Source organism: Tympanuchus pallidicinctus, unplaced genomic scaffold, assembly GCF_026119805.1.
Source record: "Tympanuchus pallidicinctus isolate F22 unplaced genomic scaffold, pur_lepc_1.0 scaffold3, whole genome shotgun sequence".
NCBI classification, from domain to species: Eukaryota; Metazoa; Chordata; class Aves; order Galliformes; family Phasianidae; genus Tympanuchus; species Tympanuchus pallidicinctus.
Genome location: NW_026294747.1, coordinates 79442534 through 79466993, shown reverse-complemented (window position 1 = coordinate 79466993; position 24460 = coordinate 79442534). Strand labels below are relative to the sequence as shown.

The following is a 24460-nucleotide window of genomic DNA, read 5'->3' as shown; positions in this document are numbered from 1 at the left end:
TAGATGGAAAAGGAGGTGGCTTTTCACACAACAGATGGTAGACATGCAGAGCACCCTGCCAAAAGAAAAGAAGTTTTAATGCTAAGAACTTGTGTGGGATCAAGGGGATACTCGATACATCCCAGGTTATTAAACAAACCATACCAGCTTCAGAAAGTTCTTCAGCTGATACAGGTTGGCCAAGAGAGTATTACAGAGTGTAAGTGCATCAGCGTTTTAATTTGTTTTTGTTCTGCCTGTACAGCCTGGTAGATGTACAGCCCACATCTACCATCTCACAGTAAGTCTGACTTACTCACTTTTACTCAGAAAAACTTTAACTAGGTTCTCTCACATGCACTATAGTAACCCAACTCTAATTCTGCCCATTTTGTATTAGCACTGACCTTAAGCAATCCATAGCTACATTTATCCTAATAATCTGAACATATGCAGCATTCCTTCTCAGGCACACTGTGTCAGTATGGCTACAGCTATACTAAAACTCAAGTTCCAAATGACCATGTCTGAAGTCAGACTGTTTGTTGGGAATGATCACTGGCAAACACTAGCTCACAAGTGGTGACCTGAAGTTATGTGTGAGAATGCTAGCTGCCCCAGGCCAAGACCATGGCCAAACATAATTTAAATACATATGTGACTGAATTGGAGCTGGGATCTGGCCTTTGAAATAGTTACTTTATTAAGCACATTAGCCATGCATATTCCCTGACTTTGATCAGAGATTACCACAGTTAACATACTGAGTTCTCAATTGCTAGAAGATTCATTCTAGATATCTTCTGATCCTCTTTTTTCTTTTTTTTTTTTTTTTTTCCTCTCCAGAACAATAGAAACTAGAAAGGCAGAGAGGCAATTTTGTAATTCCCTAAACTAATGGAAATAATTACACCTCCAGGCATCCCTATATAGTTTCAGATTTCATATGTTTACTGTGTTGAGTATTTGAAGAAAACCAAATTGTGACACTATGAAAAAAAAATATTAAAACAATAAAGTTATTTAAAAACATCAACCATTTGTCTAACATTGTCTTCTCTTTCAATTTTTATTTTACTTTTCTCTTTCTTTTCCTTTTCACTATTTCTTTGTTGACGATGAATTATTCTCCTTTATGCTGTTAGCTAATACATCATTTGTATCTATAATTTCAATATGCTACTATAATCCACCGACAAACATTTTGCTTTTTAAATGTACTGAAATGCTAACCATACTGAGAAAGTGTGTCCATAATTGCAATTCCACTTCACCTATAACTTATGAGTTTTCTGAGGGATGGAGGGAGAACCTACCTTTGCTTTCTGTAGCAACACTCAGTATGTCACATAAGCTACTCAAATCAAATACAGAACACATTCTTTCCTTTCTCATTGCAGCTTGAAGCAGGTCTTAAAACTACAAACATTTGAAAATTTATCTCAGTATTACTGAGAAGATAATTACGCATTTCATTCTGGGACAGATTACTTTGCCAATCATTTTGTTTACCGTTGAACTAATGGTTTAAGGTTATTACCATAATAAAAGTCTTCAGCTAGGATATGATGAGCATTAATAAACATATATGGTGAACTTCTAAAGAAGAGGGAAACCCCGCGAGCAATCAAGTTCACTTCAAACTCACAACACTTACTGAGATACATTACCTGTAAGACCGGAAAAAGAAGCCGCCAAAGCCTCTACGTTAGAAGCTGGTCCCTGAATTGTTACTCTTTCCTTCCCTCTCCCCAGACCTCTCTTCCCTCAAACTGCTGAGCAATGACATTACACTTAAGACCACCTACAAGGAGCTAAATAATATTTAACATTATTTTTCAGCCTTTGTTTAAATGGCTATGTTACCAGTTGTTTGGTGATCAGATTTGGCTTCATCTCCCCCACAGAAAACGAATCTCTTACCTTCTGTTCCAACGCGAGGCGGTACTTCTGTTCTACCCTTTTGCATTTGTTATACCAACTGTGTTCATCCACGATGACAGAACCAATGTTCTCTGGAGTACTGCCTTCACTGCCACTACTGCCCAGTGTTCTCAGCTCTTCTTCATCACTGCTGATGCTGTCAGAACTAAAGAATCATACTTATTAGCCAAGTGAAAACTTATGTTAAAATGCAAATTCAACTTGAAATTAAAACACCATAGTTGCTAAAGATATCTGAAGCTCTGTAAACCACTAACAATGGGGAAAAACCAAGCACAACTTCTGTTTTAACCTTTATTTGTAAAGTCACCTGAATGCTTTACAAAATTTACTTATTAGTTGAGTCTCAGACTGGTGTCTTAGGTAAGTCAGACAAATGTATGCAGGATACTCTCCTGGAATATAAAGGATTAATGTAATACAATACGCTGCCTAAGGAAGCGATGACTTAACCTTTCCTTCATGATTTCAGGGCAAAGAGTAGTATCTGAACACAAACTGTACTAAAAGTAAAAATGCAGAAAATACCCAAGTGGTTATGTTTAAAATGATAAATTTAAATGAGTTGTGGTTACTGTGAAAACCATGCGCCAGTTATTTCACAGAACATAAGAATATCCCTCAATAGCATGCAGCTTCAGTGTTAAAATCTCCCCATCATCCAGAATCAACACGTGCCACAGAATTCAGACATCTGTCTCAAGGATGAACATTTTAATTTATCCCAACACCCATCTGAAACCTTCCTTCATAACTATGCTTTTCAGTACATTAACAGATATTTACTAGGTTTTTTTAGTAGTCTAATTCCTTCTACTCAAAAATCTTAAGACTTCATAGGATTACAGTATTTTATCAAATTATTTATCCTATAAAAACATAGAAGTCCTTCACTGTTTACATGCATTTTGGAATTTTTTTTTTCCGAAAATAAACGAGGATACAAGCTTATATTTAGATAGGAATAGGATTCTGAATGCAAAATGAAAATCATGAAGACCACTATGGCATAAAACTTTCACTTTGTTAATTAAAAAACAATGTAGAGATCAAGAGTACCTTTCGATGAACTTCAGGTAGGGTGTGTAATCTATGACAGCTGGAAAGGTGCCATCCAATCCCTTACCCTTCAGACAAAAACTGATAAAACAGAGAAACAATAGTAAGATTATATCAAGAAAATTGTATGACAATGAAAGATGAATCTTACCTATGTGTAATCTGATTTTTTTCTTCTTAAGGCCTATAGCATTCAACCTACCCAGCCAAAATAGATTGTTTAATACTATAGGACAACAACAAAAAAAAAGACAAAAAAGCCTCTCAGAATTAGGACACAGATCAGGGCAAGCAGTACAGACACTGATTTTTAAGTCTTTACTTTTATTCTAAAAATACAGGTGGATTGTGAGGGAATAACAATATAAGGAAAGTTAGCCGAAACTACAACATCAGAAGAGCTGTCGATGAGTTTGAAATTGCCAGTATTTAAACTCAAAGTCTCTGCAGAATGCTTACATAACCATCCTGCTATTTTTAAGTAAAAAATCAGTTCTCAAAAATAGTTCAGATCATCTCCTTTTGATTACTTTCTGGTGTTGGGCTGCTCTAAGATGATGAACACTAATGAAACTAACATTCACAAAATGTTCTCGAGCAGCTGTAGCTTTATAAAGATCTTATACATATGAATCTCACGTATTCTTTTCACACTGGATTTAAAAGACAGTACTGGAATCAGATTTTATTATCACAAAATAGTTGTTATCATCTGGGTTTCCCCAGCTCTACTTCCAAAGCATTTTTTACCGCTCACAGAACCACAGAATGGCTTAGTTTGGAAGGGAATTAAGCTCTCAGCTAGTTCCAACCCCTCTGCCACGGGTAGGTAGGTGGTTTCACTGGATGAGGCTGCCCAAAGCCCCATTCAAACTGGCTACAACTACATCTTCTCCAGGCAACCTCTTATGCCTCTCAACCCAGTTCCACAGAGATAAGTCAGTTAACATTTATAAGAGTGTTTGAACTGAAAAAAGTAATCCAAATACAACAAGCAAAGAATGGCTACAGACTCTCAGCAATTTAAGTCACAATATTATGAATAATGTGGTATAGTAAACGCTCCTGTAGGTCCACGTTCCTATTTTTCCCAGAAAATTTCTTGGTCCTTAAGAGCTGCAGTGACAAAATTTAATGCCTCCAGTGGGAATAAGTCATTACTCTGAATGATATTAAGAGATACATGCAAAATCTGTTCATACTAGAAATCAGAGGATAAAGGGAGAGTGCATGCATTCATACAACCTAGATCACATAGAGATACTACAAGCCACTGAGGTTCATGGGAGCCAAACAAAATCAATTCATTATAATTTATGGCAAGATTTATATACTGTTGATCTCCTCTTGCTACACTTCTTATTCATATATCGCCATCCTCCTTCCAAGCGTAGAATATAGAAGCATTTTTATTTTACATAGTGTAAAACTGAATGAATGAAATCTGGTAAGACTTCAATTTGCTGTATGCAAAGCTAGCTCCCTTATCATACTGCAGCATACTTCCGTTCCCCCACAACATATGGTGATCACACAGTTAATCCAAACCAATGACTAAACGCTGGCAAGAGAAACTATCCTGCTTTTTAAAACGCACATCCCATTTTAGTTTTGTTTTGTGGGTTTTTGCTGCTGTTTTTTTTTTTAAACCCCAACCAGACATCCCTTCCCCATCCTCAGTGGTATTGCTACTTATCTGATTCCAGTACGAGTCAGTTCAGCCAGTAAGATCTTTACTTTCCCTCCTTGTCCCTCATGCCTTGCATCCACTTTCTAGTCTGCAGACAACTGAAGTAGAAGCTCACTGCCACAAGAAAAGAAAGCCCTTATTCAACCCCCCCACTTTTTTTTTCTCCTTCTCTACATCAAGCTTTATGGCCCCTTATATCTTCTGCAATTACACTTCTGATTGCTTTCAGGATTTTGAAAGAGATACCACATAATCATTCTGTATTAACTATGGCATAATTTTGTTGTTATCCAGAAGAGCCATTCATGATCCTCCTCCTCAGCTTTGTCTCTCATACTTATCAGCTGAACTTAAACGTTTTCTATAACGTGTAATCACTTTCTGGGAGCACTGTAGTAAGCAGCATGCAAATACAATACCTGAAATCAATTGCATTGAGTCCCAGCAGCATACCAGCAAGCATATTTGCTTCTTCACCAAGAACTATTGCTCCATCCTCATAAAATCTCCTTCAAGAAAAGAAAAAAATTACCTCCATTAACACTATTTTTTTTCAAATAATGATTGTTTTCACAGTTAACAGAAAATTGAGAAATCCAGTTTAAATAAAAACAATCCATGTGAACCCCAGGGGCACTCGTACTTCATTTCAAATAAAGCAAACCAGCAGACTGCACAATGCAGAACACCGTAATCTAAAACTTCAGACAGAAGATGAATTTATAACATTACCCCTAAAAAACAGTAGAAGAGGATGGACAAAATGCAAAGAAAATGACAATACCTTGTATTTTTCTGCTGAAAGGATGAAATTGCTTTGTGTACATTCAAAAAACAAATTATTCCATGGCAACAAGAAAATAGAAGTTCTAGTTACACTTTCTTTCTTCTCCCAGCTACCAAAGAAGCTACTTCCAGACTGAAATGTTCCACAGGACAGCTAAATAGGGCCCACTGTTGCCATGAATGGCTATGTGATAAGAATTTGTAAACGCTAAGAAGACTAAATGCAGTCTGTTGAGCAAAGCAGAAGCATCCAGATGATTCAGAGAGATCTCAAGTTGGCTGTATGGCAACTTGACAAACCAGACAACCAGAAAAGACATTTTGGATCTCAGCACCTAAGTCTGTTTGGACTCCATAGTAAATGAACACTGCAATAAGTATGCACTTCTAACATTCCTTTGTAGTATGGAAAGGAGATGTGCAAGACTCTGCATGCTCCACAGTGGAAGCAAGAAATCTGAGAGACATCCTCTGGGATGATAACCTTAGTCTTGGAACCAGCACCCCTCTGATGTAGATTCTGCTCCCTAACCCTTGACTTCAGGCAAAATAACAGAAGGCTAAAGCAGCAGCCTATCGAGGCAGAATACTGAGCTAGATGGACTTCAAAATAAGTTTATTTGCAAACTAGAAACAACACTCCTAGTACAAGTAAACCTTTTAACTGTTACTTCCAAAATCACTGCCAGGTAACAATCTGTACTGTGAACAGCAGCTTGTAAAATGGTGCCTGGGAAGCATTCAAGCAAAAAAGATGCATAGCATAATTAAAATAGTAAGATGTTCACTTTTTCATTTCTGAAATCAGCTACAGTTATCTAGCCAAAGCTAAAGTCTCCTCGGAAAATTCCCTGATCTTTGCTCAGTGCTGTAACTGACATAATACAACAAGAAAGACTGTGTGCTTTAACATAAGACTGCATTGGCCAATTTTTTAGAATAATTGTGCGCTCATGCTTAATCCAAGCCCCTACCAAGTGTAACATACAGACCCAGCATTAATAATGAACTGTTTCATTGAAGCACTAGGCCTAAAGTCATCCACCTAAACAAAACAGCAAGATTTAAGAGCTGGCAAGATGACAGATGCAGTATTCCACATACATATGTGAAATGCATGCAGAGTTCATATATATGAACATATATATACACACATACACATATACACTGAATACACAGCACAAGCACAATGCATCATTTAAAAATGTAAATAAGTTGGCAAAGCACCATCAAAAAAAAAAATCAAGCCACTTAGCAGTTATCCAAAATACCACATGGGAAAGAGAATGCATCCATTACTGTCAGTGAATCTAATGTCCACAGCACCAAGATTTCAAAGTGTAACTACTAATTCTAATAAACATATTTTAAATACTATTTCAAAACAAAAACTGCATATATTATGTTTGCAGCACAAGAAATTGATTCCTAACTCTATAGCACTAAAAGAAAATCCAATCATAAAACACCAAATACAGTAATTTGAAACTAATACAACAGCTAATAAAATAAGACTGCTGTTATCTCCTAGCAAACAAACTGCATTATCAAGCAAGTACAAACATACTACTTAACTATATGTGTTCTGACCCTCCTCTTCCTTCTCATCTACCTCTCAAAAACCCAAGTGACTCTTCTGTTTGATGCACTGTAAGTTAATTTCTTTACCAGAAATTTTTGCTTTATCAGCTTCTTGTCTACTGCAAACACAAGCAAACATGGATAAAATAAAGATGATAGGAGTGGAAATTTTGGTAAAACAGTATGTTTACCAAACTGTGTTTCAAGGTCATCTTAATATTGGGAAAATAAACTGAGATCTGTGGAAAAATATTTTAAACAGAAATAATACTCCAAATGAACAGAAGTTCTTACAGAGTATGCATTCTTTTCACTGTGTCTAAAACTTTTTGATTTCAACATAAGGTTTCACAACTCATGCAGACTCGTACTTAGATGTTCTCAAAACAAATCAATAAGATGTTGCTGTTACAGGATGAAATATTATACAATAAATTGATACACTACCTAGAACCAGTCCAGAATGGTGAAAATAATTTCCGTCACAAAGCATATTCTTATCTGTAACAGCTTTTATTATCAAGTGGTACAACAAAAACCTGCTACATGTTTTTCATATTACATCAAGAATTCTAGCCATGTCTGACTATTTCTGTTCTGTACTTCTCAAAAGCTTCCTGGAATTCCCTTCTTTCTCCAAGAGAAGTTCCCAGAAGTTCAAAAAACGTATTTTTAATATATTGAGTCTTTCTGACATCAATACTTATTTTTGAAATAAATTATGTTCATTTTATATACCTTCAAGTGCAAGGACCTGCACCTGGGTCAGGGCAACCCCAAACATCAGTACAGACTGGGAGAAGTGGATCGAGAGAGATGAATGGATGAAAAACTTAACATGAGCACACACACCTGAAGTCCAGAAATCCAACCATACCCTGGGCTCCATCAAAAGAAGAGTGACTAGCAGGGTGAGAGAGGTGATCTCTCCCCTCTCTTTCACTCCTGTGAGACCCCACCTGGCACTCAGTATGGCACCCAGCAGCGAGGCCTCCAGCACAAGAGAAACCTGTTAGAGTGGGTTCAGAAATACACCCATGTGCAGGAATGCTGCTGTGAACACAGGCTAAGGGTTGGGGTTGCTTAGCCTAGATGAAAGAAGGCCCTGTGGAGATCATACTAATGCCTTCCAATGCATACAGGGGGGCCAAGGAAAGATGTATAGGGACTCTACCACAGTATACAGACAGTGGGTGGTAAGAAAAATGGTAATGGTTTTAAACTTAAAGAGGATAGATAAGAAAGAAATTCTTTACTACAAAGGTGGTTAGTACAGGTTGCCTGCAGAAGCTGTGGCTTCCCCATCCCTGGAGGTGCTCAAGGCCAGGCTGGATGTGACTTCTGAGCACCCTGATCTAGTGGGTTGTGACCCAGCCCATGGAAGGGGGGGTTGGATGATCTATTGCTATCAGGCTACAATTTCAAAACGAATTCCTTCTTTTGAGAGGTTTTCTTCTCTTTAACTTTTCAAGAATTACAACAAATTTCCACGTTTTACAGTCACTAAGGGATTTTTGCAATAGCAATTTTGCAGTTTTAGCCATGCTAAAAATCTTAGAAATTGATACTAACTCCAGATGTCTTTCACTAGGTTACATCTCTTCAATCCATACAAATTAAGTGCAGCGTTCACTTCCAAATTTGAGTCTCACACCTCAGCAACAATCACTAAAATACTGTAGAAATAAAAGTCTTACAGACCTGGTAGTTTTGAAGTCTCTCAGTGCAGTGGAAATATATTCAGACAAATGTTTTTCCATAAGTGCTACTCTGATCCAGGCTCGACCCTGCAAGAAAAAGCAGATATCAAATATTTAAACATTACAGACTAAAACACTTAACTTTACATCTGAAACTGAATAAAATTGAATTACATGGATGACTTGATCCTGATTATCAAAATTACCACTAAAGAAAATTTCTTGTACTTCATTACTGTAATAATGAAAACAAAACATAAATTCTTGTAAGTAAACTTTGTGAAACAAAGTCTTCCAAAATTTGGACTTAAAATTTGTGTCAACACATCTCCAGCTTTTTCAGTATGGACATCCAAATTTCTTTCAATGTGCATCTTTAAAAATGTAGCACTCCTATCTGTACTAGTTGCACTAATTGGCTTCTTATTACTATTATTATGTGTCATGGAGTTTTCCAGAGAACAAATGAAAGTTAAAATAATGCATAAGCATAATTGAAAAAGTAGTTTTGCATCTTATTGCTTATAGAACTTAAATATAGTACTTAAAGTACTCCATGCTCTGAAGATTTTGGAATTCAGAAATATCTTTAAAATAAGTCTTAAATGCAAGCAATACAATTGCTGTATTCTAGGATGTCTAGGAAGTATCTAGAAACGAGTGCATGAACAAAATGAAAAGATAGGTTAGAAAAAAATGACATTTCTACAATTTTAACCTATCTGTGGTGAATTTAATTTCTCTCATCCTAATGCATTTTCCAAAAATTAAACAAGCTAGAAAACACAAAGGCAATCACTTTATGATGCAGCATACCTAACAAATAGAGGATTTGAGATTTATCCTAATGAGTAACACAAATTTAAAAAGAAGCATTCAGATCTAAGTTTTTGGGGTAATTTTTTAAAATTGTTTTTGCTTTAAAAGCAAAAGAAATATTTACTAGGTACTGTATGTCAAAAATGAATTATTTCAAATACAGAGAAATATCACAGGGCAAGTTTAATCGTATGTTGCTGTGTTTTTTCCTTGGTATAGAAGTGTGAGCTACATTTTATACAGAAGGAAGAGAAATACTGCAGTCAAACTGACTTTTTTCTTCCCTACCTTAGCTCTAGAAGAACCGACATTCTCCATGTTCTCAATACTGCAGATGGAATTGTGAGAGACTTTTCGGCAAGCCACCCGAATGTAGTCCCAAAAACTACGAGTACTTTCATAACCAAACCAGGTGATCTGACCTTAAATCAAAATACAAAAACATGTGAAGATTTATGAACCTTCTTCCCTGCTTGCTTGAGAGGAGCATAATTCAGATACTTCCCTGTGTTTCCTATGCACACCCTGCAAAGACAGCATTTTATGCTTGCAAGTCCACTAATTCCTGAAAGCTGGCTGTACAGGTGACAAAAGGAACTTGCACCATGCAGCTCACTCTCAATGAAAACCAGTGTGAGAAGTAAGCGTGAGGCTTTTGCCTATGTGCCTGTATTTGGTCCTTTTCTTTATAGTCAGGACTCTATGGTAATATACAGGACAGTTTACTCACAACAAAGCACACACCTTTGTGACTTAAAACCATGATGAAAAAGAAAAGTGAGTTTTGTTCTTCATATGCATGCATAGATATGCATGCAAAAAGAGCAGCCTTTGTCGTGGTACTGTTACCCTTATCTTGGGAGTCAATTTGGAATTGTTTCATAACGTGCTTTCAGTGCAGGAGAAAAGATGAACGATCAAAAAAGTTTAGCAGTCACAGTTTCCTTTACTTAGAGGACACACACAGTACACCTTGGGAGGCTGACAAAAATGAACTGAGCAAGTCAATATCTCTTCTGGAGTGGTAACCAAAGCTCTTTATTATTATTATTGCCATTATTATTTACTGGTTGGAAAGTGTTACCATTTGAAATCTGCTGCATGCAAAATACATTTCAGAGGTAACACTGAAACATAAAAGCACACAACTGCAAACAAAAATGTAAAATAGCAAGAGGAACGTTGCCCTCCAATGACTGGCATTATTGCACACTGGCATGTGGAAGTGGTTCTGGGCAGCTTGGTGTGGTGGTTGGTGACCCTGCACATAGCAGGGAGGTTAAAACTAAATGATCATCGTGGTCCTTTTCAACCCAGGCCAATCTGTGATACATGCAAAAACTTATTTGTGTAAAATAAGCTCTTATTTTTAGGCTAATTATATTTCACATCTTGAGTTGTATTTTCCTGAAGATTTACTAATTTCTCAGAAAGGCTGCTAATTCTTTTGCTGGTTACAAAGTTCAGACTTCAAAAAAGAACAGTACACTTTTTTGCACGGTACTTATCCGACACCGAAAATCATACATACTAAAAATAAAATGCCAAAATACTGTGCCAAGAACATCTGTACCTAGTACAGATAGTACAGAACATTGAACCTAGTACAATGTAGCTCAGCTCCAAGCACAGCCAGAAAAGTGTTGAAGATTGGCCGCAGCAATCCTAAGAAATTCAAGGTTTTGCTTTTTTTCCTCACTAGAGGACACATAAACTTAACTGTGTGACCCATCTGCTTACTTTGCCACATTTACTAAGAACAAGGCTTGTTAAAGCACATCAAAAAAACTAACCACAAACATACCAAGAAAAAACTAGTATAAGGAAACTCAACATGCTAAAAGAAAAACAAAATCCCAATGTGCTCCAGCTACAGCATATTCAGATTTTATCAGCTCTAAGGGCTAAAATAAGACAGTATTCACAAGGTAACTGCTTCTATGAACTTACTGTTTTTGCTGAAACATCATGTGCCGTGGACAGAAACAGGAATTCAACATCATTTTAACATCACCAAAAGCTACTGATATTTTTTATATTCTTTATCATATTAGAAACATTTCTGCCCTGAGGATAGTACCTGCAAAACTGAATGCAACACTTAAGTGTAAAGGTGTCTTCATGACAGTAGTTCCAGTCCCAGCTAACAAAGGCAAGCATATCACACTATAACTTCTATGATCTTTTCCATACTGCACAGAATATATTCTGCAAAAAAAACCAGCTTTGCCCTACAGTTTTCTGAGGTCAAAAAACCATATTACTCTACAACAGAAATACCTACCAGCATTTATTCAGCTTACACTGATCAGCAAAGCAAGCTGGTCACAATTACAATATATTTTGGCATAACAGAGAGCTGTGGTCTCACAAGCAGCTTTACCAAGAGTGTAACTTTTTGACTTCAGAAGGAATAGCCTTCACGTGAAACTCACAGCAGAAGCAGGACCTTTCATTAACCAGGGACTTCTAGTTTACCCCTGTTAGTTCACAACTTGCCTACACTCTAGCAATCAACACTATTTTAAAGAAAAGCAAGTTTTTAGTGTACAATTTGATTTCTGCTGAAGTTTGTAAGGAAAGAGTAAGTTTCCTGCAGAGTCCAAAGCCGTTTCTACTCACTCACAGTCCAACTTCAGACCTGGAAAACAAAGTTCCGCAGTTGCAAAGCAGTAATGATTAGGATGCTCTAAGCTACAGGTAGATTTTCTCCAAACTTTGTTTAGTTTGCAGAAAACGTGCCCATTTTGTGAATAGTCTTAATACAATTTACTAGCAATAAAATGACTTGTTGCTCCTTTGAAGAATTTTCATGGTATGTACTTTTGTTTTAGGCCTCCAGAATGAATCATTAAGAATTTACAGTAGTTTATAAACCAAGTCCACCAAGACAAATACACATCACTTCAGATTCTTCTCTACGCAGAAGAAAGTAGAATTAGCTGAACCACAAAATGCCCAAAGAACTTTCTATTTCTTTATAGCCAAAAGCAGTAACAGGGTCACCATGTGCATGTAAATGTTAAACCTAGTAACAAAAGCTATTATTCTTAGAACATGTCAGCATAACATTATCAAATAAAGGGCCATCTCAGCCTGGAATTCATCTTTTTTATGACAGCAGTGACTTCACTACTTCCTTAATGTAACCTTTTCACCCCTGTTATATAACAACTTCCTTACCTCTTCTATGTAGAGACCTGTCTCTCCCAGGATGAGAGGCACAGCAAGATGCATCTTATAGAATCATGCTTCCTCTCCTGAGACCTGTGCCTACAAGCACAAGTTCTCTTCTACAGACATAATTCATACCCCTCCCATTTGAAATTTCTGCTTATGCTTTTAAGATATTACTAGAATTCACTGAATTTTAATACAAATTATATTAATATTCACTGCTTAAAAAAGAAACCCTGTGAAATAGCAGTTGGCAATTAGTGACTTTTTTGACTTAAAACTAAAAAAAAAAAAAACCAACAAAAACATATAGGAAGGGATAAAGTGTGCACTGAAGACTTAGAAAAGTCTGCCACTGTTTCAGAAATATTTTTTCAACAGTTCACACCTTACTGTGAAGAAGATAATGTCAAAACTAAATAATATTGACCAACGACATCACTTTGCATGGCTGGTTACCATTACTGGCATCAGACTGCAGACAACATGTTTTGTCAAATGTTTTGTATAATGAGAAAAGAAAGAACTAATACATCTTTCTTTCCACTCAATCAGCACTGACCACCCTAGGGGCTTACCAGTCACTGGGAGTTTTCTACAAGGAAAAAAAAAAACACAATAAAATCCAGTCACTACATGCTAGGAACAGCATAGAACAAAGAGACAGAAATAAGAGCTATGGATAATTCTGGCAGAAAATTGTGATGTATTTATCTTCTCAATGTATTACAGGATAAAAGACATGTGGAGTTGTGCAAGTGTCAAAACAGCACAGTAGAACCTACCTTTTTGTGACATTATGGTATTGACTGCAACATAAGTGTACAGACGACAAGCTCACAGTAGCTACGACACACAAAAAATTACAAGCCCACAAGCAAGATGCACTGTATTTCACGTCAGCAACAGAACCTTGGTTATATACTGAAATTACTTCTAGGCATGCATACTGGTTAGAAGTTAGGATACAAACACATTTGTTGAAAGGATATTTAAATAGAAACAGGGAGTCAACAGATATATACCTGTGACAATAGTTTTCAAAAATATGTCAGAGAGGATGGCTGTAAAAACCTGCAATTGTGTTGGTAGTTCCTTGCTAACTCAGTTGAAAACTAAAGTGGTAGAAAAACACAGAAAAACACATAGTATTTTGATTTAGCAAAGCCAACATATCACCTTGAATTGGATTCAGGTTTTCAATCAGCTAGGATACATCTGTGATCAAAACCCAGGTAGGGCTACTGCACCATTTTTTTATGCTCCTACCACATCTGCACTAACTATATTTACTCAACTGACCTGACAAAAAGGACACCAACACAAATACCTGAAAATTCAATCTATGAGAGCAGTGAATAGAAGAAGCCACCAAGACAGCTGAAAGATATGGCTAAATCTCCATAATACCAGAAGATTAGGAAAGAAAAATTTCTGAACAACTCCTAGGAAGAAAGCAATTCCTGAAATCACCCGCCTTGCTTTAGTGATGATCAGATACACACACATTTGCATACAAATTTGTGAGATCTCCATTCAGAACTATAGCTCTTGTTCAGATCACAGACATTAGAACATGCTGTGCATCCACCTAGTACTCTGCTGTATTATGAAACCATGTGAATTCTTAATCCTGAGAAGGAATAGAAGAGTAATTAGTCACTTGTCCTCTTTCTGTTAATCCTTCTCTCCTGCCCCTTGAAGATCTCCAATTGCTCTGCCCAGTAATTAGCATCATACCTTGCCAGAAGACATTCCACAAAGCTTATTTCAAAGACAGGAAATACATAAGCTTTACAATTCAGATGTTGGATCTGCTCTGCATTCATAGTAATTAATGAAATAGTAATCACAGAATTGCTCAGGTTGGAAAAGACCTTCAAGATCATCAAGACCAACTGCAACCTGACCATACTGCCCTAACTCTAACAGCCCTCTGCTAAATCATTTCCAAACCCTCAGCCTCCTGGCTCTTCTGCTAAAAGTGCCAACTGTAGCAACGTGAGCAACATATTAAAACAGGCAGAAAAGCAATGAATTTCCCCCATAAACATTCTTTTTTAACCTAAGTGACTTAGATGTGGGTGTTTATTTAGTAATTAAACGAGACTGGCATAACTACAGCAGCTCGCCCAGCAGAGAGGTGAATGCTGATTGAATGCAGCTATCTGTTCATGAGGTATAAAGGACTTAGGGCATATGACACCAAAAAAATTTCATACAAGGTAACATAGTGAGTAATGCTCAAAAAGTTGGCCACCTCTGTTCTACCTTGCAGTTATGTGTGCACAAAGGATGAAAGCAGCAGTCAGGAATAGGCAGCTGTTAGAAAAAGCAGTCTAAGCCCTCAGCCTGTTTTTAATTATCCCAAGGAACAGAAGAAAGTGTTTGGGTAAGCATTAATTGTCTTGTAGGAATTGAAAGCCATAGACTGCCTTCTGCTCTTTAAAGTGGAGATGTAATTATCCCTGTGCTGTGTAATGCTCTTTGTGTGGTGTACCTGGTGCTCCCTAGATGTACTCCCTCACCCACTACTTCTGATGGAAGATAAGAATTGTTATTTACCAAGGCTTTATGGAAGTTAATGTCTACAAACTCTCAAATCTGGACCATTTATTTAATGATACTGCCACTGGATTACCCTAACAACCCTGACAGAATGGAGCCATTTATGCTACCATAGACAAATATATCATGTATGTTCTGCCTGCCTTAAAACATTTTATGCAACCCACTGCAATCATCAGCCTGCTTTTAGTGTGCTTCCACTGACACAAAGCATGCGTGCAAACCATATTAGTCATTTCCATCAATAACGTGCAATTTCTTTCAAGCCCTGTGTTGTGTAATATTAAACACTCTTAACACTTGAAATGTCATGGTACTTTTATGTCAATTTTCCCTTCAAGTTTTTAAAGAGGAAAATAATTACTGGCAGTATCTAGCTTAATAACAAAATATTCCCCACTTGCAACATGATACACCAGTTGCTGCCTCTTTCCCTAAATTTAACTCCGTAAATTTCCCTTGCAATCACAAGGGGAAGACTGAAACTGAAACAATGCTGTTTTTTATTTTCTTCATTTGTTATTTGAAATATTATTTTATTTACAAATTCCATTTGCCTGTAACCCATGTGCCAGTTGTTAAGGCTTCTCTGTACTGCCTGTACGTACATACATAATAAGCTGTGAAGCAAACAAGAATTGGGATAAATAAATATATAAACAAATTATGTAATAGTTTTCACTCAAATACCACTGAGGTTAGGTTGGGAGGGGGCAGTCAAGTGTCAAGTTGTTAAATATCCATAATCACTCCAATAATCTTTGTCACTGTGTGACAAACACTATGTTCCTACCCCACCGTGTGATTTCTTCCCTCCTCTGACAGAATGACAGCAGGCAGTAATCGCGCTACTCAAATGTCAGCCTACACATAACATTGTTCACAAAACTTATGAATATCAAAAAAACCCAGAAGAATGAAAAGGAGTGGATTGTCATATTACACATCTATATTTAGATAATGTCCTTTATAATCCTGAAATAATTTCAGGAACTGTACACAGAACTGAGAAATGTGGAGAAGCTTCTGAAGTCTTTTCCTAGTGGCTGCTATTACTAAGGAACACTCTGTCCTTTCAGTGAAGCAGCTTCCTCTAGAACACTCAGAAAATGCAAACAGACATCTTCTTGAATTGGAACATCTGACTCCAATACCAGAGGAGAATCGATGACTGACCTTTCTCAAATGCAATTTAATCCAGATCCATTACATTTACATGTCAGTAGTAAAAAAAACAGCTTTGCTGCAGGGGGAAGGGGAAATGACCTAAACACAGTGTATGGAAAAGCAGAGAACAAAAGGAAGGAAGGGAGAAAGACACCACAGAACAGCCTGCTATACCTAAAAGCAAAAAACACTACAGTTGTCTGTGAGTCCCAGAACACAGCCTTATCATAAAGCAGGAAAGCAGACCTCAGTACCATGGCAACATCCAGTTTCTTAATTACCAGCCTAGAAGGCTTTCAACACAAACAACAGAAACACACGATAAAAACTGTTTCTTAACTTCTCTGCAGCAATGTAGACCATAAGAAAGACAACAGCAATGGGACAGGCACACAAAGCCAGCAATTCCATTCAGCACTGAGGAGCTTCTATGACTGACAAATGAACTCTCACAGCAAAAACATCACCAAAGTAATACTTTATTAACCTACCTTTCAGTCGATGACTTAGAATCTGTTCCAGAATGGCTGCAAAATTATTAAATTCAGGAGAAGAGTCATCTATCGTCTCAAAGCAGGAACGGTCAATCAAGGTCTTGACCGAAAACCTAGAGCAAAAGCAAAGTACAATCAGAAACAATGTCCATAATTGCTGGTCCTCAGTACTGGGACTGTAGTTTGTACAAAACAAATGAACAAAAACCCAGAAAACTACCTTGGTTTCGAAGTTCAGTTAAAGCAACACACCAAGAAACAGCATAGAAATACAATCATCACCACTTGTCTTTGGCATAAAGCCTTAAAAATGACAAGAAAAGAAAAGAAAACATAAAATACTTTGTAGGTAAATGTGAGAGGACAAGAAAATAACCAGCAGAAATATTTTAGAGAAGCTGGAGAAAAAGCAGCAATTAAAGGCATTCAACACCAATTTACTTGACACTTCCCTCTATAGCCCTTTCATTCCTAAAATCCATGCACAAGAATCATAAGTATAAGCTTTATTCTGAGAACACTTGAATTTTATCCTAAGCAAGAATAATCCAAACATATTATAAAACAGTGCATTGTTCTGCAGCTGTCTCTGTGCATTAACTTGCACAGGTTGATTTCCTTGTGAAAGCTGGTAATTTCTTCTCAGCATCACATTAATCCATTGTTAAGTCACAAAAGCTATCAATTTAAATGATGTAATATTAAAATTGGAAAGGCTGTACCAAGCCATTGTCAAAAAAAAAAAAAAAGCAACTAAATACAGCTAACATTCACTAACAATTACATCCACACTTACACATCTTAATTCCTATTCAAAAGAGGACAATTTAAACCACTAGAAACATGACAACAACATGCTTTTCTCTCGCCATCTCCATTTTATTATAATTGGCTTTTGCTTTCTGCTCCTTGTTCTTCAGTTTTCAGCTTCAAGGCAAGTTTCACATGTCCTCGACTTTGAAAGTAATGCATTTTTGAGGTGTCTATCATTGCTTTCTGCAACAACACATGTCTGTACTAATGGAGCCATACTGGAGCCTGAGGACTTCATTTCACCACACCTGGATTTTGATGGTTCCAGCTCAGGAAATTCTCGCTCTGCTCATCCTCAATCCTGTGCCTGAGCACACCTGATAGCTGTACCACACCTACAGCTTGGCACAGCTACTCTGGACTGCACTTTTAATACTTGAGAGCAGTGGAGTAACTCTAAAATATGGATACACTCATCACAGACATGGTTCACAGCACCTCAGTACTGACTATGGCACAGGCACAGAAGCAGCATACAGGGCAGGAATGAGGCTCCCTCAGCCAGTTGTACTGTCTTCAAATGCTTTCTACTGTACAAGCTACTTCCCTGTAACCCTAGTGCAGAGAGCACAGCTTCTTGATGCCTATTTTCAACATGACACAGTCCCTAACTTTGCTCAAACTGAATTTGCATATACATAATCCAAGAGTTTTGTTTCAGTTACCTTATAATACATAAACTTGTGAATAAAGACTCTTCATCCTATCCTTCCTGCAGGCTTCTGCTGTAGCTGCAGTGGCTTTGGCAGGGCAGGAATTGGGAGGGAAGAGCATGGGGGAGGAAGCTCCTGCTGTGCCAAGTTATGACTCAGTTTTGAACTCCTCCACTTCTTCAACCAATTTTAAGTAGGTGAGAGACAAGCACTCCCATGAGTAAATCTATACCTAGTAAGTGCCACTGCTATTCATTACTCAAAGGGCAGTAATGATTGTTTTCTCAAAGCTGTACCACAACTAGGGACTGATTAGAAACAAGGGTCCAACAGCTCATCATCAACGGCTATCTTTTTAAATGCTTGTATTACTGCCACCACCTCTCTTTACAAGTATTAATTTTCATCTCTCTGTTCTACGCTTTCATTAAAACCTTAAACAAGCTTTACAGCTGGAGCAAGTTTGGCTGAAATTGGCTTTTGAGAGAGCTGCCAGGGAGTGTAAGTGTGGACACCTCATTTCTACAGATCAGGGCAACAACAGTGCAAGCAGGCAAAAATTGAGCAATTGGAAACGTTCTGGGGGTAATTTAACTCAGTCGTTAACTCACATGTTATTTCCAGTGTACAGTTCCTCAAAAGAAAGCCCACACTTTTTTGCTCTGTTATCTAGAACTACTAGGGGACTAATGGGCAAGAAAGAAAAGGTCAAATACGAGGTACACGTGAGCTATTAAGAAACAACGTGCACGTAAACTCAACAGAATCAAAGGTTCAGGATAAGCACTGTTCTTGTTTTCCTTTGTTGCTCCCTACTCCATGCTTCCTTCTACTGGGCTACTACAATGGCACTGCACTCTGGAACAACAGGCTACACACACACTGCAGAGAGTAACAGAACATGTTCCAAACATGTATGAACAGCTAAAGCGACTTGAAAACAAACTTACAGTGCTCTACGATGAACTACTTTGGAGAGCTGCAGTGGTAGAGGAATGATTTATTCCCCAAAACTATTGCTCCCCTGCAACAACAGGGTTTTGACTTCTATTGGTTTTCATTTAATTTTGTATTATCTCTCCCTTCCCTCTCATTCCATTCAGTAATTACTATTAGAGAGATTCCAATGCCATTACTTCTAAGTGATCTCTATAATGTTTTCAGATCCCTCCCTATTCATTTCTGTCACAAAGGCAGTCCTGTTTGAGCCAAAGAAACACACAGAAACAGCAGCATTCTCCAGCCTTAAGCAGAACTTCTGAAGCACTCTTGATTACAAACAATTTACAGAAATGTTTGGGGAGTAGGCTCCTCCACTACGTATCAAATTCCTCGGACAACTCCAAACCAACACCGAACCTTTTCTGACTATATTCAAACATAAAAAGCACTGTTAAAGACATATGAAGCAGCAAGAGGCTTCTGGTAAGAAAAGGAAGGAGGGTAAAAATTTAACTGCTGCATGAATGTTACTTTTCATTTGGAGGATTCTGATCCTTTCAGTTTTCAGATGAATGGATGGATCTCTTCAAATTTAATTTGTTTGTAATCTGGAATCAGTGTAAAATATGTCAGTGTAAAATATTTATAAGAACATAGACTACTAAAGTAGGAAAGTCCCCAGGATGATAAATGAACATCCCTTATCTTGTAGAATACTGATTGTAGGTAAAATCTGACAGTTCATTTAAGGGTCAAGGTCAGTGAAATGCAACAGCTCTTTTACGTATCAGCAGAATCATCATTTCAGAAACCTTTTTCCTGACAGTTGTTCAATTCTGCATCAGAATTCTGTATTTATGCTAAAAGCCTTCCATTTTCTGGTGGTTCTGTTTTCATATGAATCTTTGATTTGTGAATCTGAAGGAGGAACAGACGAAAACAAAAATGAATGACCTCCAAATCCCAGCTCTACTTTGGAATATGTAAGGCATCGAAGTTCAGAGACAAAACATAGGGAGAGGGACGGATTTTAGAACTGTATGTTACTTACTCCAACAAACAAACAAACAAAAAAATAGAAATCATTGCAATTTAAATCACCACTGTGCAGTTACAAAAGCACAACCCCCTATTTTCTCATACAATTAGTTTCTCAAGCATTAGTTTGGAGAAGATATCATTACTTCCCATGGCTATACTACCACCCAACACTTTACTAAAATCCATCTGTTCCTTCCAAAACTGTAAATGTAAGAAACTACCCACAATGGCATGAAGTCAGATATCATTGCTGTAAGAAAATACTAAAAGCCTTAAAACCTGCTTTAATAAATTAATAAATAACAATATTTAATAAATTAAATAGAAATCTGCTAAATTGTGGCTTTGACAAAAGAGCTCGTTAAATTGTTAGAGACTGTTACCAGACAGTAATTCAAATGAACACCTTCCTTGTAATCTTTCACTTTCACCGGGTAGCAAACAGTATCATCCAAACATAATTGAACCAATTCATCAGAGCAATTTTTACCAGGACTATCTTATTGCCAGAAGTTTTGGATTGGAAAGGACTATTGGCACTTTAAATATTGATTTGAACATTCCTATTAAAAAAATAGCACTTTCCAATAACAGCAAATGTGTAATAACTACAGGAAGACAAGACAAGAAATATTGGAAACATTTTCATTTAAACTGACAGAAGAATAGAAACAAATGCATGTGTTTCATAATAAAAAATGCTTCCTTCTCATCATCTTATTCAAATCTTAAGCTGTCCTGACAAATGATCATCTTCAGGATTTGGGAAGATATAGCAAAATTCCACTGTTTTACTGAAAATAATAACTATGTCAATTGTGTTTTCTGCAGTACTTCACCACTTCATGTGCTTGAGCAAACTCTGTTCACTAAACTTCTTTAAGTATGTCACACCATGACAAGTACATGGAAGAAATGAACTGAATAATGAAACGTAACAGCACAGCCTGAGAGTCTCTCTTAAACAAGGAGGGAGCACAAAGTGGCAAGATCTGCAGAATACAGAATACTCCCTTAAAAACAATTGAGTACATCCTGCACAACTGCACTATTAGTCGACTAAACTTGCTTTCCCAAGCCTGTGGGTTGACAATGCCTGTATAGCAACAGACAAAGTTGTAGCATTCAGTTGTGAAGACATACCACGATCTGCTGGTTCATAGAACCACAGAATGGCTTGGACTGAGAGAGACCTCAGACCTCACTTAGTGCCACGGGCAGAGCTGCCTTGCATCAGCTCAGCTGCCCAGAGCCCATCCAAGCCTGAGCGCTCCAGGGATGGAGCACCCACAGCTCTGGGCAGCAGTGCCAGTGCCTCACCGTCCTCTGAGTGAAAAATTCCTCCTTAACAACTAACCTGCATCTCCTCTATTTTAGTTCAAAGCTGCTCTCCCCTGTCCTGTCACTATCTGCCCACACTAAAAAGTCGGCTTCTTGGGTACGCTTAAAAATTGTGAGAACTTTCACTATAGCTCACGTAAGACTACAGAAAACTTTCTCCAGAAAATACTCAGGCTTGCTCGATGCCTTAAAAATCTACCAACTGAAACAGACGGGACGGCATCATCGCTATCAGCGCGTTTGTGCGTTTCAGTTTGCCGTGATGTAACGGGGCAGCACCGCGCGCTTGGAAACGCCGTGTTTCAGCCCCGCCAGAAGCAGAGCGCTTACAGGGGAGCCGCAGGATGCGCCGCTAAGCGCGGATGAGCTCAGCGCTATTAGGTTAAAAGAAACTCTTTAGCGCCGTCGGTCTCGCGCGTCCCGCGGATCTCCCGAGGCAGATTTCGGGGACAAAACCCCCCAAGGCGCAGCCTCTGCGCTACGGCGCCGCGCGACGGCCGCTCGCCCCGAGGCGGGAATCCCCGCTGCCATTCAGAGGGTTCGGAGCCCGGCCGGCAGGTGGGGGCGGACAGCGGGACGCCCAGCCTTCACCTCACCGGACGGCCCGGCCCAGCCCAGCCTCCCTCCCCGAGGCACGGCACGGCTCGGCTCGGCCCTGCGCGGCAGGTGCGGCCCCGCCGGGAGCCTGCAGCCCCCGGCCCCGGCGACCGCCGCTGGAGGCGCTGAGTCAGAACGGAGATTCCGAGCCGGCGACAGCCGCCCTGGCGCGGACGCCCATCCGAAGGCGGCCCCGAGGCCTCGCGTGGGGGGGTGAGGGGGGGGGGGGGGGAAGAGGAGGAGGAAGAGGAGGAGGAGGAGGAAGACGCCGCCGGCAGGAGGGGCGGGAGGCGCGGAGGGGAGGCGCGGCCGGAGGGCAGGGCCCAGGGTTCACCTGCAGACCGTGATCAAGTTCCGCCTCTCCACCGCGGCGTTGCGGGACGGGACGCTCTTCCTGCGGGCGGAGGCGCCGAGCCCCCCCAGGCCGAGGGACGCCATCTCGAGCGGGGGGAGCGGGGGCAGCCGGAGCCGCCGCGGCCGGCGCGGAGCCTTTGTTAGCGGCCTCCCGGGCTGGGGGATGCCGCGCTTGCCGCCGCCCGCGGAGGAAGAGGAGGCCCCCGCGCCGCCCCCGCTCCGCCCGCCGGCCGCTCCGCGCGGGAGCAGCGCCCTGAGGCAGGCGGCTGGCCGGGCGAGGAGGCGCCGGGGTCCCCGCGGCGGGGGCGGCTCGGCCCCCCCCCCTGCCGGCAGCCGGGCAGCCACAGCGCTCGCAGCCCCAGCGCCGCAGAGCGCCGGCGCCGCCAGCCAATGGGCGCGCGGCAAGGGCGCGGCGCGGCGCCGCCAGCTGCCGCTGCTTCAAAGGGGCGCGCGCCGCTAACGGAAGCGGTCGGAGTCGGGTGCGGCGCGCGAGTCGACGGCACTTAGGGCGAGGAGCGGCAGGAGGGCTGCGCGCGGCCTTCCGGTCTCCTTTTGTGTCTTTCCTCCTTTGTGCCTCTCGCACGGCACGTGTCCGTGACGCTCGGGTTCTCCCGGGCGCCACCAGTGGGGGTCTGCGCGCCTTTCTCGCTAGGCACCGATCTGTTTCCTAGCGAGGCGCTGCCGAGCATATGAGTTTCTTCTATTGCCAGCTGAGGCGGTGTCGGGCTTTGAACTGCTTTGAGCTGCCAGGTATTGCTTTCATGGAATCGCAGAATCATTAAGGCTGAGAAAACCCTCTGAGCTCACCTAGTCCAGTCATCAGCACGTCCCCACCGAGTCTACTGGCCGCATCTCGAGCACCTCCAGAGACAGTGACTGCAGCACCTCCCTGAGCAGCTGAAAGAGCCTCACTGCTCTTTCAGAGAATAATTTTTTTCTAATATCCAAGCTGACCCTCCCCTGAACGCTTTATGACATATGCAACCTTTAAAGGCCACAGTTGTGGAAACATGAATGAAATTGCAATGTGCTCTGCAGCCAAAGTGCAGGTACTTGTCCTTGCCCAAGACAAAGATGTTGTTGCTAACCTGGCTCTGAAGAGCTCTGTGTATGGAGCTTTGCCTTTTTGTTGAATCGTATGAGAGAGACAGACAAAACAAATGTCTGGGCACTGAGCTACGAGGTAGCTCCTCTGAAGGATAACCATACAGCGATCCATTGTGTGCTGTGGGTGAGAAGGATGGACTGCAAGTCAGGGAGATGGGAAACTGTATGTATTTTCTCTTCTTTCTACTTAATAATAAAGGAATTGTGCATGGTAATGTTGAGTGGTTGCATAAACCGTAGTACTTTCAGATCTGCTCAATTACGCATAAATCTTTCTGTTCAGGTCTAAGTATGCATTCCTATTCATAAAGAGCTTTGACTTGCTGGGATACAAGTCCACTTTAGAGTGTGGTTTCCTTGGAGAATATAACTTGTCAATAGATGAAGTTTCTTGTCAGTGCTATCAAACAGAACTCTGTTCACTGCTTGGCTAATGATTAACTCACCTGAAGCAAAGCTATGCTGAGGTTAAAACTTTAAGAAATAAATTTCCATGTAGATGGCCATGTTTTCGCATGTAATACAAAAATGTCTTTTTTTCTTTTTCATTAGAAGACCTTAATAAGTTGTTGAAAGAGTTGTTGACATTTATTAAAATTTCCAGTTCAGCCAACAAAAGATCATCAGATATTACTTGATATGCTAAAT

General features: G+C 39.7%; 1 protein-coding gene across 2 annotated transcripts in view; it reads right to left on the bottom strand.

Annotated features, from left to right (window-relative positions):
- Positions 1 to 22922, bottom strand: part of RUNDC3B (RUN domain containing 3B) — a 41950-nt gene extending 19028 nt beyond the window's left edge. The window contains exons 1-7 of one of the 2 annotated variants that reach the window (XM_052693998.1): positions 22686 to 22922; positions 16962 to 17077; positions 9847 to 9980; positions 8741 to 8826; positions 5092 to 5181; positions 2983 to 3063; positions 1903 to 2068 (exon numbers count right to left, since the gene is read on the bottom strand). In XM_052693998.1, the coding sequence (XP_052549958.1) occupies positions 1903 to 2068; positions 2983 to 3063; positions 5092 to 5181; positions 8741 to 8826; positions 9847 to 9980; positions 16962 to 17077; positions 22686 to 22789 (777 nt within the window). In that variant the 5' untranslated portion in view covers positions 22790 to 22922. The remainder of the gene's footprint in view (positions 1 to 1902; positions 2069 to 2982; positions 3064 to 5091; positions 5182 to 8740; positions 8827 to 9846; positions 9981 to 16961; positions 17078 to 22685) is intronic. The other variant, XM_052693999.1, reaches the window with a different exon arrangement.
- Positions 22923 to 24460: the final 1538 nt, after the last annotated feature.